General features: G+C 43.2%; 2 protein-coding genes across 4 annotated transcripts; both read right to left on the minus strand.

Moving 5' to 3' along the window:
* Window positions 1-626: 626 nt before the first annotated feature.
* On the minus strand, window positions 627-8,266 carry LOC139368658 (zinc finger and BTB domain containing 17). The gene is given in 16 exon segments (XM_071107819.1): window positions 627-1,227; window positions 1,482-1,539; window positions 1,541-1,575; window positions 1,751-2,023; window positions 2,437-2,567; window positions 2,643-2,763; window positions 2,941-3,057; window positions 3,370-3,457; window positions 3,594-3,894; window positions 4,270-4,412; window positions 4,631-4,890; window positions 5,091-5,180; window positions 5,268-5,585; window positions 5,781-5,957; window positions 6,216-6,436; window positions 8,069-8,266. Coding segments are annotated over 15 exon segments (2,682 nt in total). The 5' UTR covers window positions 6,421-6,436; window positions 8,069-8,266; the 3' UTR covers window positions 627-862.
* Window positions 8,267-8,608: 342 nt separating this feature from the next.
* On the minus strand, window positions 8,609-12,596 carry LOC139368659 (heat shock protein family, member 7 (cardiovascular)). 3 transcript variants are annotated; one of them, XM_071107823.1, is made up of 4 exons: window positions 11,960-12,596; window positions 10,632-10,768; window positions 9,638-9,771; window positions 8,609-9,504 (listed from the first exon to the last, which is right to left on the minus strand). In XM_071107823.1, exons 2-4 carry the CDS (start codon window positions 10,708-10,710, stop codon window positions 9,325-9,327), a joined length of 393 nt encoding a protein of 130 aa, XP_070963924.1. In that variant the 5' UTR covers window positions 10,711-10,768; window positions 11,960-12,596; the 3' UTR covers window positions 8,609-9,324. The 3 variants fall into 3 exon arrangements, with proteins under 3 accessions (XP_070963924.1, XP_070963922.1, XP_070963921.1); XM_071107821.1 differs by having other exon boundaries at window positions 10,632-10,811; window positions 11,960-12,531; XM_071107820.1 differs by lacking the exon at window positions 11,960-12,596 and having other exon boundaries at window positions 10,632-11,228.
* Between the last annotated feature and the right edge of the window lie 2,017 nt (window positions 12,597-14,613).

Below are 14,613 nucleotides of genomic sequence, written 5' to 3' on the forward strand. Positions count from 1 at the left end.
AGGAATGACAGTGCAGGGCTGTTTCATGATTTACACAGGGATCAATTTGAAAATAATCTTGTCAACTTGTGGAATGAATCCACAACTTGTCATTTCTCATATGGATCCCACCAATAGGAAGTGATTTCAGTTATCTCCACAAAGAGTAATTATAATAGGTTAGTAGGAAATAGAACAAACGTCAACGTGCACAGCATTTACATTGTTTGCCTGTCGACCATGGACGTGCAATGTGAAAGAGAAACAACATTTCTAGCAAGTCCTTCTCACTCAAAATGCTAGTAGCACTACACAAAGTAGTCTATCAATCGTTTATGTACACTTGTGCTTTTAATTAAAATACTTCAATGAAGTATACTAAAATACCTAAACTAAGAGAGGAACATTTACACTATCTCAGTAAAACAAGGCAGGAATCTGTAGGCAATATTTTACTACCTATCTGTTTTTTACTGTCAGGGAGAAGAAAAACAAAAGTGGTGTGATGTATCAACTGACCTTCCTGCCCTGGGATATACCGCATGACGATTTTCTAAATGAATAGCCCATTTCTATATTTGATAATATACATTTTAAACATACAGTGCAAAATTGACTATAGCATGTTACATACTACTGCTACCGTCTAAAGATATTCTAGAATTAGGGGAACTTATGTCAGAAGAGGCTGACAATGCTTTGCTAAATCTCTATAAATCTCTATTAATGATTATGTAAACTCCTGATTAGAAATCTTACTTTCCTTTTCCCACACAGGGCAGGAAATTGTCAAAAATTATGACTAATTACTCACTCAACGCACTGTAACTTGGGGTGTCATTGCACACCAGATATAATCAGTTCTTCAATGTACTTTTCTTCCCTAAGCCTCACACTCCATCTCTTCTCCCTCTGTTCCAGCCTCATCTTTCCCCTCCGGCTGGGAGTCAGCTTGGGCCACCACCTCTCCCCCCCCCTCCTCCTCCTCCTCCTCGGCCTCACGGGTGTGGAAGACGAGCTCCCCTCCCTGGATGACCTGCTCGGAGGTGGGTTGCCAGGTTGTGGTAACAACTTCCCCCACGGCGGTGGCTCCTGCAGCAGCGGCGTACTGCTGGTAGAAGTCCGAGTCAGCCTGGAACATGACCAGGGCCTGGGCCGTGTGGATTCGCACGTGTTGGGCCAGCGAACTGGCATCCAGGAACTTGTCACCGCATGAGTCGCACGCATACAGGATCTGAGTGTTGGGGTCTGGGAAGAACAGAGAAGACTGATGGTGAGGATGTACAGTATGTGTATAAGGAAGTATCATCTATAGCCCCAGACTTTATTGTGTGTTATCCTCAATGATTTTATTAATGTGCATGAATGTCTTTTTAAGTTTTATGTGTGCTTGTTTTTTTTAAATGGTCTAATTAATAAACAAAAAAATACTGATATTACATTCCGTGTTATCCAAGTGATGAATAGTAATAGCTGATCAAAGCTGTGTTGGCCAGTCTCACCTGCTTCCTGCACCTTCTCCACAGCCTTGGTGATCTCTGCTTTTAGAGCAGAGATCACCAAGATCTGCTGAGACAGATGAAGCCACAGGCACCACTGGAAACAGACAGAATCCATAGAAACGCACAACAGGAGAATTTTCTTCATTATTCCGAGTCCATTTCTTTCTTATTCTCACACAGCCACATTCCTTTCAACTCATTCCTATTACAGTCACATCCACTGCATACCACCATTCTCCTCCCCCTATCTGAACTGCTATCGGTCTGACCTGTCAGCTGGGCCACAGAGCTGCCAGCCAGGGCCCCTGTCGCCAGGGTGACGATGTCCTCAGTGGTGACGGTGACGATGTTGATCTCGTTGTCGTCCATCTCTGAGGCCGACCCACCGTGAAACCCGTCACCCCCATCGTCGCTGTCGCCCCCAGCAACCACCAGGCGCTTCATCCCGGCCTTACCCTGGTGGACGGTCTTGACGTGGGAGCGCAGGTTGTCAACGCGGTTGAACCCGCGGCCGCACTTGTCACACAGGAAGGGCTTCTCTCCTAGGGGATGGTGGGATGAAAAAATGACTTGAATGTAGACTAATGTTATACCTCAGGGTAAGGAGGTTGCAGGGACACTAAAGACAGAGGGGATATAATGTACCCAGATAACAAAGCTGTTGGGTTTCTTCACTGGAAATATACCTATATTCCATTTTTTTTTTGTTACATATTATGTACTATTTTTTGACTATCCATTAACCTAATGTACAGTAGCAGACATAGAAAGATGCCTGAGCAGAGACCCAACTTCTGTTTTTCAGAGAAAACAGAAGTTAGGTTGAAAATACGGTTTCCCTGAAAACCAGAAAAAAATCTGCTTTCTGTCAATGTCGCCAAGGGTGTGGAATACATTAATATCCACTACTTCCAGGGAACCTCACTTTCTGCTCACTCACAATGGTACTTCCTACCTGTGTGAATGATGATATGCTTGGAGAGATCCCCAACGTTGACAAACGCCTTGTTGCAGATGTGACACTTGTGTGGCCGGATGTTATCATGGTGACGGATGTGATTGGCCAGCTGACTGGACTGGACAAACCTGAAGTCGGAGAGAGGACATAAACGGCTCTATGTTATACCAATAGGATCATACTGTGTGTGTGTGTGTGTTTACCTTTTGCCACAGCGGTCGCAGACATAGGGCTTCTCTCCGGTGTGCTGGCGGACATGAGCGATGAGTGAACTGGCCTGGGTGAACCCCTTCCCACAGATCAGACACAGACACGGCTTCTCCCCTACAGGAGACACACACACACACTACAGTTACATTACAGTCTCTAACCAATGATGCACTGCACAGGCATTTCCTGTTATTTTTGCACATGTTTATGTTACACACATGTTAAGGCTACACAGTACAAAGCATGAGGTAAATGTGAACCGTCATATAAATCAATTTCTAGGACTGTTACCTGTGTGTATGCGCTCGTGTCTCTGTAGCGCCCCGGGGTCGGAGAAAGCTCTCTGGCAGTGCATACAGATATAGGGCTTCTCCCCACTGTGAACACGCAGGTGTCTCTTCAAATTCCCTGGGAAACAAAACTACAGTTATATACCAATACGAAGACCAGAGACTAGTTATATATATATATATATATATATATCGCAACACAGAGAGCGACCAGGGCCTGTGTTCATAAAGTGTGTAAAAGTAAGAGTGCTGATCTAGGATCAGGTCCTCCCATGCAAACTTATTCATTAGAATCAGTGTTGCCTTTTAGATCATAATTAATAAGATTACATGAACAGTGAGGTCCTGATCCTAGATCAGAACTCCTACTCTCTGAGACGCTTAATGACTACAAGCCCAGAAGTCCACCTCTCGTCTAGTCTGGTGTTACCTGAGGTGGTGAACTGTTTGCCACACTCTTTACACTTCAGAGGGCCGTCTGTGATGTGGATCTTCAGGTGAGCCTTTAGATTCCCAGTCTGTCCAAACAGAGGAATAGCCAGGTTAGAGTACAGTTAAACATTTCAATGCAAGGATAGAGAGAAACTATATACAGGGTTGTACAAAAACACTACAACATTATCAGTGTAGTTGTGTTTTAGTAGTGGTCCTAACCTGGTTGAACCGCTTGTCGCAGTGCGGACACCTATGGCCCTTGTCGGCATCATGGGTCTCCAGGTGGCGCATCTTGGCAGTGGGGTCGGAGAAGGCCCGGTCGCAGTAGTCGCAGTGGTACGGCTTCTCGCCGCTGTGCACCAGCATGTGGCGCTTCAGGTTGCCAGACGTGGTGAAGAGCTTGCCGCAGTCTCTGCAACTGTATCGGGCCTCGCCTGTGTGACGCTTCCGGTGCAAGTTGAGCAGGCTGATCTGCCGGTAGCTCTTCCCACATGAGGAGCAGCAGTAAGGTTTCAGGGGGCTACGGAGAGAGAGACATAAGATATATTTAAGTAAGATATAGCTACTTATATTTACTCAGGTGTTGAGAGGTTTGAGAGGATGTTGATGTAACGAAACTCAGATTTTTATGACTGTCTTGAATTTAATTCAGTATCAATTTGATCATCGTTATTATCAACAAGTTACAAGGGGATGTGTTGCACAAATCGCCTCGTTCATACAAAGTCTTGTTTTTGAACATTAAGAGAGGGTAGATCTCTTCAAGCACATCTAAAATGAGAAAGTAAACCAATCGATCTGCAAAGAGAACATCAACAAGGCCCCAGAAATAGAACAAAGGGATTGGTTTGTCATTATGCCCATGAGAAAGACAGGTGATGAGCTTGATACAAACCTGTGTGTTTTCTCGTGAGCCTTGCAGGCAGCCGGGTCGGAGAAGGCCTTGTGGCAGTCACGGCAGCTGAAAGGTTTCTCTCCTGTGTGAATGCGAATGTGTCTCTTGAAGTTCCCCGTGTGGGTGAACTTCTTTCCACAGTCCTAGAAAATACATGGCACGTAAGTTAGAAATGCGCAACCCCCAATTACATGAGTGTAAATGCAATATCCTCCATTTGATAGGACAATATACAAACAGTTTAAAACAATAAGTCCTCTAATAGGGAATGGATCATGAAAAAACATTCAAGCCGATAATTTCCATGTTTAATCACAGTGTGCAAAGTAACCACACACATAAACAAGCACGCGGTTCTCACCTCACACTTGTGAGTCACAGAGCCGTAGGACCGTGACTCGGTGCGGTCGGTGACAGCACCCAACCGTAGCTGCTTCCTCTCCTCTCCGCTCTCTGTCCCCTGGCCGTCTTCTCCCTCATCTCCTTCATCCTCCTGCTCTTCTACTTCTTCTTCTTCACCACCTCCCTCCTCTTCCTCCTCCTCCAGCTCGCCCTCCTCCACCTCTTTTTTCTCTTCATTTACTGTCTTTGGTGCGCTACTCCCCTCATTGGAGTCATTATCTATGAATAGGAATTGCATAACCATCAGACACTGTGGCCCACTGCAGTCAAATATTTAGAAAAGATAGCCTTCCATCTTCCCTTACTTGTAGTCACTGATCCGATATGATTGGATAGGAGAAAGCAAGGTAGCTTTAACCTATCCAGTCATGGCAGATATGTAACTACTCCTAGGAAGGTCAGTCAATCTGTTTGTTTACCCTGTGAGAGGTTGCGTCGAGGAGCTCTCCGTGTCCTTCTTCTCCTGGTGCTCATGTAAGACCTAGATGCTGCAGACTTGAATGGCAACTCTAAGTACAAAATAAATCTTCATCAGCACAGCAATATCAAACATACAGATCATCAATGAAAAGTATGAAGACAAATTATTCACATACTGGGCGTGTAGTCCGCATCCGAGGGGTCATCCTGAAACTCAGGCACATCTTTGGCGGTGCTCTCCACCTCCTCACTTTCAGCTGCAGCTTTTCTCTGTGTGGCGTAGGTGGAGGTTTTGGGGGGTCTTCCTCTCCCCGGGGTCTTTTTGTCTGGGGTTTTTCTGGAAATCTGGCCATCGTCCAGGGTGGTCTCCTTCGGGTCCTCCTGAAAGCCCTTTGGCCCTTCATCCTCTGCTGAGGGGTTTGGGATTTCCTCATCATGTGACCTTGTCTCTGACGGCTCCTTCTCCGTGTTTTGCTCTCCTTCCTCAATCTTGTCTTTATGGTTTGGAAGAAATTATGGGTGAGAACAATATTAACCAGAAATTGTCAATTTCCTGAAGAAAATCAGTGTGCCTGCTTCAGCTGTCCCAAAAAAATGTACTGATAACATTAGTGGTCTTGTTAAAGCGAGCATGCTAATGACTATGTACTAATAACCGCTGTTTGTGAACTGATCTGTACTGTACTCACGGTCAATTAAGTATTGTGTTGTCTGGGATGTGGAGACTGCCAGAGACTGGTAGGCAGAACAGGCATTGACTATCTCCTGCATCTGCAGGAACGTGGCCACCGCCACCACATCCTCCACATTCTGAGGACTCAGACTCAGCTTGGCCGTGTACATGAACTCAAGGACTTGGCCCAGACCTGCAGAATACACAGGGATGGGTCCATGAGCCCTGCTGTGACTGAGGCAGGCAACCTAAGCATGATGTTGAACATGGTCTTGGATATTAAGGTAAAGAAAATAATTCAGTGTTTTCCCTCCATATATTTTTGTCTTAGGTGGGGAATACCATAATTCATAATAGTGTTATCATTTTCGAACAAGGCTTTTAGGGGCAACAGCAGACATCCACTTATTGCAGAAATCCTAACTCATCAACCAGGGAAAGGCTTATGTACCTGCTGCGTTGCTAATATCCAGGTGCACCACATCCTTCTGGTCCAGGAAGAGGGTGCGGAAGTAGGCGCTGCAGGCAGCCAGCACAGCCTTGTGGGCCTTGAAGTCCTCCCCATCCACCACAAAGGTACAGTCACAAAGCAGGCCCAGCTGACGCTGGTGATTGAGCTGTTCCAAAACCTTGCCACTGTGCCAGGGAAAGTCCATCCTGGAGAGTGGGCGCCTTGGGAAGCCATTGACACAGTGGATAGGGTTACAGTTGTATTGATACTTAGTCAAGCAGGTGAGGCAACACATTACTACTGTCAAACTAACCTACATGTTTGGAACTTTAAACAAAAACATGTCTGGAGAGGGGATTCATTATTACTATTTTATTGTGTGTTACTATTTTGTTTTTCTATTTGTTAATTTTCTTACTTTTTAACTGTATAGTTGGGAAAGGGTTTGTAAGTTAGTATTTCACGGTAAAGTCTACACTTGTTGTATTCGGCGCATGTGACAAATACAATTTGATTTGATTCTCACTTAAAATGTGACTAATAATTATGATATAATCACCCACGGTTGGTTTATTCCTCAGTGCATCTATCATATGTAATTTAATAATTTGACATTTCCTGACAACTAAATAATCGGGGCTCACAAGATATAGAGCCCACAGTGGAGGTTTCATAATACCCACAAAACCTAGCGGTCAAACAGGGAAACAGTTCCAATTGTATTTCCACCATTAATTTTTTCCCATAAGGGACTTCAGAAACACTTAAAATAGGGGCGTAGGCTTACCCTGGCATGATGTTTTGATAACTCTCTCGGACAAGGTGATTCTTGTCAATATATTCGTCTCTATTTACTCTCAGATTCAAAAATGCTAATTAGCATTAAAGTAGACATCTCTAGCGGACTCCTTTGCTAACAGGTATTATGTCAATTTAAAACTTGCACATGACCATTCACAGAATTGCCAATATATATATTTTTTGTGCCAATTTATTGATTACTAAATTTAGCTAACAGATAGTTTAGTTAATCCAGAGATTCTTACCATTGCTTTGATTTGGTAGTCTCGTCCAGATCATCATGGCATTTGTAGTTTTTTTATGATAGCCCTATTAGCAGATAATAAGCATGTATTTTTTGGGTGGTGAATATATTGTAATGAAACAGCAGGGAGCAGGTCTCGAACCCTCGACCTTCTAGTCCGAGGTCCGGCACGCTATCGACTGTGCCGCAAAAGCATGCTCGTGCGGCAGAGACGATTTCCGCGCTTATAAACCCAGGGTCGTTACAATATTCATAAAAGGCATCAAAACGTCACGTTTGGGTAAGCCTACAAAAATCACAGCTCTTATTTGAAATGTTTCTAAAATCCACTATGGGGAAAATGAATGGTGGGAAAACGATTGGAACCATTTCCCTGTTTGACTGCTAGGTTTTATGGGTAATATGACTCATTCTGTGGTACTCTAGGGTGTTGTTTTATTTAAACAATTATAGCAATGCAATATTAAACGTATCAAAAGAAGCCAGGGTTGGCCTATATCGACAATTGACTGTTTAAAAGTCCTAGTTTAACCATCGATGCGACAGACTGTATACCAATGGTTCACAAATAATTTGTAATTTAAGGAATTTCATGAATTAATTTTTTGACGATGCAGAAGATTGATTACGAATCCTATATCCTTCTACCCTCGCTATCCGGGATTAATTTAGCGTGTCTAGACATGCATGTTTTGGACAAACAAGATGGCGTTTGGCTATAGAGAGGCCTTTCTTTCTGCTTGTCCTTAGAGCCTCGTTCTGTACTTTAAGCATACGCCATCTTTCAAAAGGAGTGCATTAAAATTACCTCTCAAGAATCGCAGGTTTCTCCACTCCAAACGCTTGTTATGTTGTTGTTTCGTAATATTTTCTCACAATCCGTTGAATTCGTTCAATCGAGTTTTTCGGTGATCGATCTAGCCCCAAAGACTCGATTCACCGCCATCTTCCACTCTCTGATCGATTGATAGTGGCCGGGTGGATAGTTTACATGATGCGCACGCGCAGTTTTATTTCTGAGCGTGGAATGGTGTTAAAAAATGGCCACGTGATGGCGCACTAAACCTGGTCGTATTCAAGATGGTTCTCACAGTAAGAATTTCTTTCACTACTACGTTGTGCCTAAACTAGTATATGTTCTTTTAATCCTCATAATGACATACTAAAAACAATGGACAGCTTAAGTGTAAATGTTTGAAAGGGGTAAGAAAATATAAATTTAGCTATGGCCATTCTTAGTGGTGTGCACTTTTTCTTTTTTCTGACACTGGCCTAGGTCTTCTGAGCCATGAATAGACAAACATGAAACATCATACATTGATGCACACAAACGTTTATATTCTCGAAATGAAAAATCAATCAACTACTTTATTCACACAACTATTACAATGCACAATGGTAGCAGTATCTGTAGAGTTCCGTAGAAGAAGTTACTTAGTTGATGGATGGATGTGTGTGTGCAAGCTGGAGCAGAATAGGTGGAATGGTATCAAATACATCAAACACATGGTTTGATGCCATTCCATTCACGCAGCTCCAGCCATTATTATGAGCCATCCTCCCCCCAGCATTCTCAATTTTGTGTGTGTGTGTGGAGGGGATGTGTGTGTGTGTGGAGGGGATGTGTGTGTGTGTGGAGGGGATGTGTGTGTGTGTGGAGGGGATGTGCGTGTGTGTAGAGATGATGTGTGTGTGTGTGGAGGTGGTGTGTGTGTGTGTGTGGAGGTGATGTGTGTATGTGTGAAGGTGATGTGTGTATGTGTGGAGGTGATGTGTGTGTGTGTGTGTGTGTGGAGGTGATGTGTGTATGTGTGGAGGTGATGTGTAATAACTGGGAAAACACAAGAACAAATTAGGCTAACTGTTGTCAATCCAAGGCAGCTATTGGAGGATGTGGTATTTTGAGGAGGTGGTATGGCAGAAGAAAAAAACGTTCCAGCTTAAAGGGCAGAATGAACATATAATGATAAAGACATTAAATGAGAAAAACGGAATATAGCATTACAAAATACAGGCAGTGAGGGAACAGGGGTCATGGCTCAGGGGAGAGTCCTGTCTGTCTTCTTAGATCTTGATCTCAGTGCGGAAGGTCTGTGTGAGCTCATGCTTGGATGGGTTTCTACGGGCCTTGACTGTTAGCGTTCCCTCGGTGCCCAATGATGATGTCACAGAGGTGGGGTCCACATCCTCAGGTAGCTGGCACTTGTGGGTGAAAGTGTTCATCACTGTGCCATCCGCTGCCAACTGTTGAAGTGTAGATAGACATGAGAAAATGACCAAGATATTTTTCATATCTCAAATATTTCTAAAATATTTTAGAAACAAAATTCTCAAAATCATAGAGAATTTAATTGTCACTAAAAAGAGATATGCCCACCTTTTCTGCATGTACTTCGATCTGGTTGTTGGAGGTGGTGACAATGACGTCCTCTGGAGAGAAGTCTTGGACATCCACTGTGAACTGGTAGCTGTCTCCCATTGTCTTGATCTTCCCTGCTGTCCCTGTCCGACCTGGAAACACAACCAAGACATATGGTAATGTGCTTACTGAGAGCTATCCATTCTTGACTGGTTGAGTGCAGCCCAATCACTCTTATCCTTATATAATAACTAAGATGATCATTCTTACTTAATTAACCTTAGATGCACCTTAAAAACATTAATATGTAAAATAAATTCACACACAGTCCAAAGGTTTGGCCTGTTTACTGTCTATGCATTATTTTATTTTTTTAAAGTGTTGTGTTAGAATGTAAATTAGTTAACGTGTGTCCCCAAATTGGAAATGAGCATTCCGCTGTGTGAGCTGCCTGGGTGCCTCTTACTTGTCTGCTTTGGCTACATGATGGCCAGTTTGACAGTGTGTGTGAATGCTGGTTGATATGCAACAGTCTGGCCCGTCCTCTCCTACACCTCATCCCAGTCATTCTCTGTGTGTGAGGTCACGGCGCTGGCAGTGTGTCCAACATCCCCCCTCCCATCCAGCCCTGTCTTCCCTCCATCGGCAGCCACCTCCTCCTTTTTCCGGAGGCACGGGCATACCAGTCACAGCACCAAAATACCCTGCTTTGCCCTACTGCTAATACCCACCAAACAACCCTCCCATTTGCCCTGTGAAGTCCTGTTGAGTAGCTGTTGGGTCAAACACATGCGCGCAGAGCCTTAAAGAGAGTTCAGCAGGCAATCTACACACATGAATACACGTGTGTGTGGCACAGAGACACATCTAATACATCATGAATTATCCACAGACAAATTCATTCAGCAATGGAATTTGATACTATATGTATGGAATAAGTAGAATATTACAACCTAATATATCATTATGTTATGCTGGTCCAAAATTGGGAATTCATGTAAAATCAACTCACTGGGAAATCCCAAGGCATCCGTTCCAGGACGCATGAAAGAGCCAAAGTCCTCTGCAAAGAGCCCCCTGCTCTTCTCCATGTATGGGTTGTTGGAGGATGAGGAGGAGGAAGAGGTCTGCTGGAAGCTGCGTTCCGATCTGTAGGCAGAGGAGTTGGTCACACTCATTGATGGCTATCTGCCTGAGAGGTGGGAAAAGGATCCGCTTTTTAAAGAGAGAAAGGGAAGATATCCTTGTTGTTCAGTCTTGGCCCAGTCCACTCAGTTTACATCAGAGGGAAAGTGGGCAGATCTTTGGGTAGTTCGTAAAATGCTATCTTTACTTTCCCACTGTTTAAAAATGTGTGTCTGTGTCTATCTTTTGGATAAGTGTGTCGGTTAAGTGTGTGCACGAGCATAGCCAGTCAGTCACACATACAGGCTCTTATATATTTGGATCCAAGCTATGTTTTTTTTTTGTGTGTGTGGTGGGGGTCACGTGTGCGTTTCTGAAGGATAACAGTGAGCTATATTTATCATGTGAGGGAGAGAGAGAGCGGGTCTGGGGTCGGAAAAGTTATGGGCGATGAGGGCTTGAGGTTAAGAGAGAGAGGGGGGCTCTGACAAAGAGAGAGAGAGACGGTGAGAGGAAGGCAAGAGAAGGGGATGAGTCAACAGTTGGCATTCCAGACACTCAATACCCCAAATAGTTATCTACTTATTTCCTCTACTCTCTCTATCTGTTTTTTTTCTCTGTAAGCATCAGTTTCCCTTTCTTGTCATGACATTTGATCATATTGTGGATCAGTGGTTACATAACATGTACTCTTGGCCATAAAACTTCTGCTGCCTGCTATTCACCCACATATTGGTTACAATTGGTGTTATTATACTTATTTCAAGTAATTACTATTACAAAACTAGTGGTAACTGAACCAATTAGTACTTGTGGTTCATATCTAAATGAAGTAACTACTGTGTATCAGTTTCTAAATATGCTGTTTCTAATTAATTAATAAAGTGCAGCTAACCTTTGTATTCCTGTCCTTTGTTCTTAGTATGTAGGCTACACTGTTTGTTTTTTACTTCAGAGAAGAGGCAAGGTGGAAAGAATGCGCCTGAAAACAAAGCCTTTGGTGGAGGACTGATGATTGCACCAGGGATTAGGTGACATTGTTTGGGAGGGCACAGTAGCTATTAATATCTGTAGGGAATTCAGGACATCAATGGAACATTTTGAGTCTCTTTGAGCCACTCGTCAATGTTGATGATACTTTGCCCGAAAAAATCAACATTGTCCACTGAAATGGTTGTAAATAACAGTCTGCAATTAATTAACTAATTGACTTACTTTTCTCAGCTTCACTGCTCCTTAATCCACGAGGGGAAGCCCAAAATAATGGATGAATCAAGGGCAATAAAAGTTCAGCTCTGTATGGTCTCTTGCTCTGTCCTTTAAGGTCACGTAGAAGTGATTCCAATTATACAATTTACTGCACTGTGACACATCATATTCCATCCTATCAGTGTAAATGCTAAGTCCACTACTAATCGTCTAAATCCGGCTCAGCAACTCACCACCTCCCCACAGAGACTGACCATGTCTCCAGTCAAGAGACCTGTCTGAGTGGGCTTCTATTCTAGACAGATTAGTGATTTGGAGAGACAGAGAGATAAGAGAGGGAGAGGGGAGTGGGGGGAAACAGGGACAAAGATGAAGGGTGCTGGAGAGGGAGATATTTGGGAAGAGAAACTAACAAGAGAGACAGAAAGAGCAGTTTGCCAGAGAAGTGAGTGATTGAAAGAAAAAGAGAGAGAGAGAGAGACAGGGAGGAAGAGAGACAGGGAGAGAGAGAGAGAGACAGGGAGGGAGAGAGCGAAAGGGAGGGAGGGAGTGTTATCGTTCTCAGCATGTGCTGTTCTGAGGCATTAAGAGAGGGAACGCACATTAAAAGTGAACCTTATACACACAGCCCAGTAACTCATGTGTCTCATCAGTGACATTGAGTCACTTCTGGAGAGGTCACTGACGCCATTAGCTATGACCAGCACAAGGCATGTGTTTTGGATAGTGGGAAATGTGCACAGCAGATAGACCCATAGACATTCTAACACACACACACACACACTATCATTCCTATTTTTGGGCATGTGGTTGTGTTTGTCTCAGCTGCCATGTATTATATAACACTCCCATTCTCACTCTCCCACTGTGTGTCTGACTGACTGAATGCCACTGGTCCCGGAAACAGATTAGAGCACTGAGTTCCAACCAAGATGATTTTGTATGGAAGTTACAAACTTGTAATATCATTTTTCACATTCACTTCATTGTGTTGTTTCCATGGAAACCAGTACGGAGTTGAGAAATCAGAATAGGGTGTCATTCACATACGTAGCTGTAAAATAATACTGAAGGTAGCTTAAATTGCAACTGCACTTCCTGATTTGGCCTCATTTTAGATTTGGTTAATTAAGAAATGTACCATGGCATTATGATTGGATCACATGCAGCTGCACTTTAAATGGATGATTACTTGTGTTCTGCCAGCTGTGGGCAGGATTTATACAAACCCAACCTTCATTTAAACAAACCTTCAAAACTCTGTTTTGGATGAGACTGACTTTTCTTATTTACACGTTGTAGGCTGTTTTCTGAATGAGAAGTTGTTTTTTAGGAGCAGTTGCTCTTTAAGGGAAAGAGGAAGATACAAATTAACTTGTGTGTGGTTGCACATGCATCAGACCAATAATTACCTTCACCTTGAGTGGAGGTGGGTTAGGGAAAAAAATTGTCTGGGAGCCTGAATTAATTCCAGTCACAATTTCAAAGCGGACTACCAAAAACCAAACCTTTACACAAAGGCTCCCCTATTTCTCATGCACATTATTTCATATTGAAAGTGACTTGTGAGGTCTGAGGGGCTCACAAGTCAACACAGGGATGCTGGCCCATGTTGATTTCACTGCTTCCCACAGTTGTGTCAAGTTGGCTGGACGTCCTTTCGGTGGTGGACCATTCTTGATACACACAGGAAACTGTTGAGGGTGAAAAACCCAGCAGCATTGCAGTTTTTGACACACTCAACCCGATGCGCCTGGCACCTACTACCATACCCCGTTCAAAGGCACCTAAATATTTTGTCTTGCCCATTCACCCTCTGAATGGTACACATACACATCCATGTCTCAATTGTCTCAAGGCTTAAAAATCCTTCTTTAACTTGTCTCCTCCCCTTCATCTACACTGATTGACGTGGATTTAACACAAGTCATTACACAATTACAGACAGACAACATGAAAAACTACAGGTAATCTAGTAAAAAAACATAGAATTCACAAGAGTATAACAAAATCATAAAACAGCTAATTAAAAACATTGACAGGTCAGGGAATCAGCCTTAAAAACCTTCATTAATTATTTAAAAACAAAAATGTAGGAAAGTTACTAACTTGTAATATCAGTTTTCATGTTCACTTCATTGTGGTGTTTCCATGGAGACCATTATAGAGTTGTTGAGAAATCAGAATGGGGTGTCATTCACATACGTACCGGTAGCTGTAAAATGACACTGACTGCTGAGTGTTCATTGAAAAAAAGTGAATGAAGGGGAAAAGGGTGACCGAAGGGGGCTTATGGGAAATAGGAAGAAAAATATTGTGTGTGTGTGTGTGTGTCACCTTGGGGGGGTCACCTTGAGCAGAGGTGAGAGAGAGAAAAGAGAAAGAGACATTGGCAGGTTGCTTGAATAAATTCCAGTAACAATTTCAAAGCAGGTGACCAGAAACCAAACCTTAACACGAAGGCTCCTATATTTCCCATGCACATTCTTTCATGTTGAAGGTGACTTGTGACATCTGAGGAGCTTTAAAGCAGCAGTCTTTTATATGCACAAACAAGACACATACAGAAGGTCAACTAAGGTGTTCTGTTTCTATCACCTCTCTCCAGACTCCAACTTTCTCCCATATAACTTCCTTGCTCTACTACTCACATTCTCACC

The sequence above is a fragment of the Oncorhynchus clarkii genome, chromosome 16 (genome assembly GCF_045791955.1).
Source record: "Oncorhynchus clarkii lewisi isolate Uvic-CL-2024 chromosome 16, UVic_Ocla_1.0, whole genome shotgun sequence".
NCBI classification, from domain to species: Eukaryota; Metazoa; Chordata; class Actinopteri; order Salmoniformes; family Salmonidae; genus Oncorhynchus; species Oncorhynchus clarkii.

Bases quoted from the DNA above. Each gene is read 5' to 3' on its own strand.
- LOC139368659 (XM_071107821.1), bottom strand. From the start codon at position 10,797: ATGAGTGTGACCAACTCCTCTGCCTACAGATCGGAACGCAGCTTCCAG. The intron at 9,772-10,631 runs GTGAGTTGATTT...TTGTGTTTCCAG, and splicing joins GGATGCCTTGGGATTTCCCA to GTCGGACAGGGACAGCAGGG. The intron at 9,505-9,637 runs GTGGGCATATCT...ACACTTCAACAG, and splicing joins TCGAAGTACATGCAGAAAAG to TTGGCAGCGGATGGCACAGT.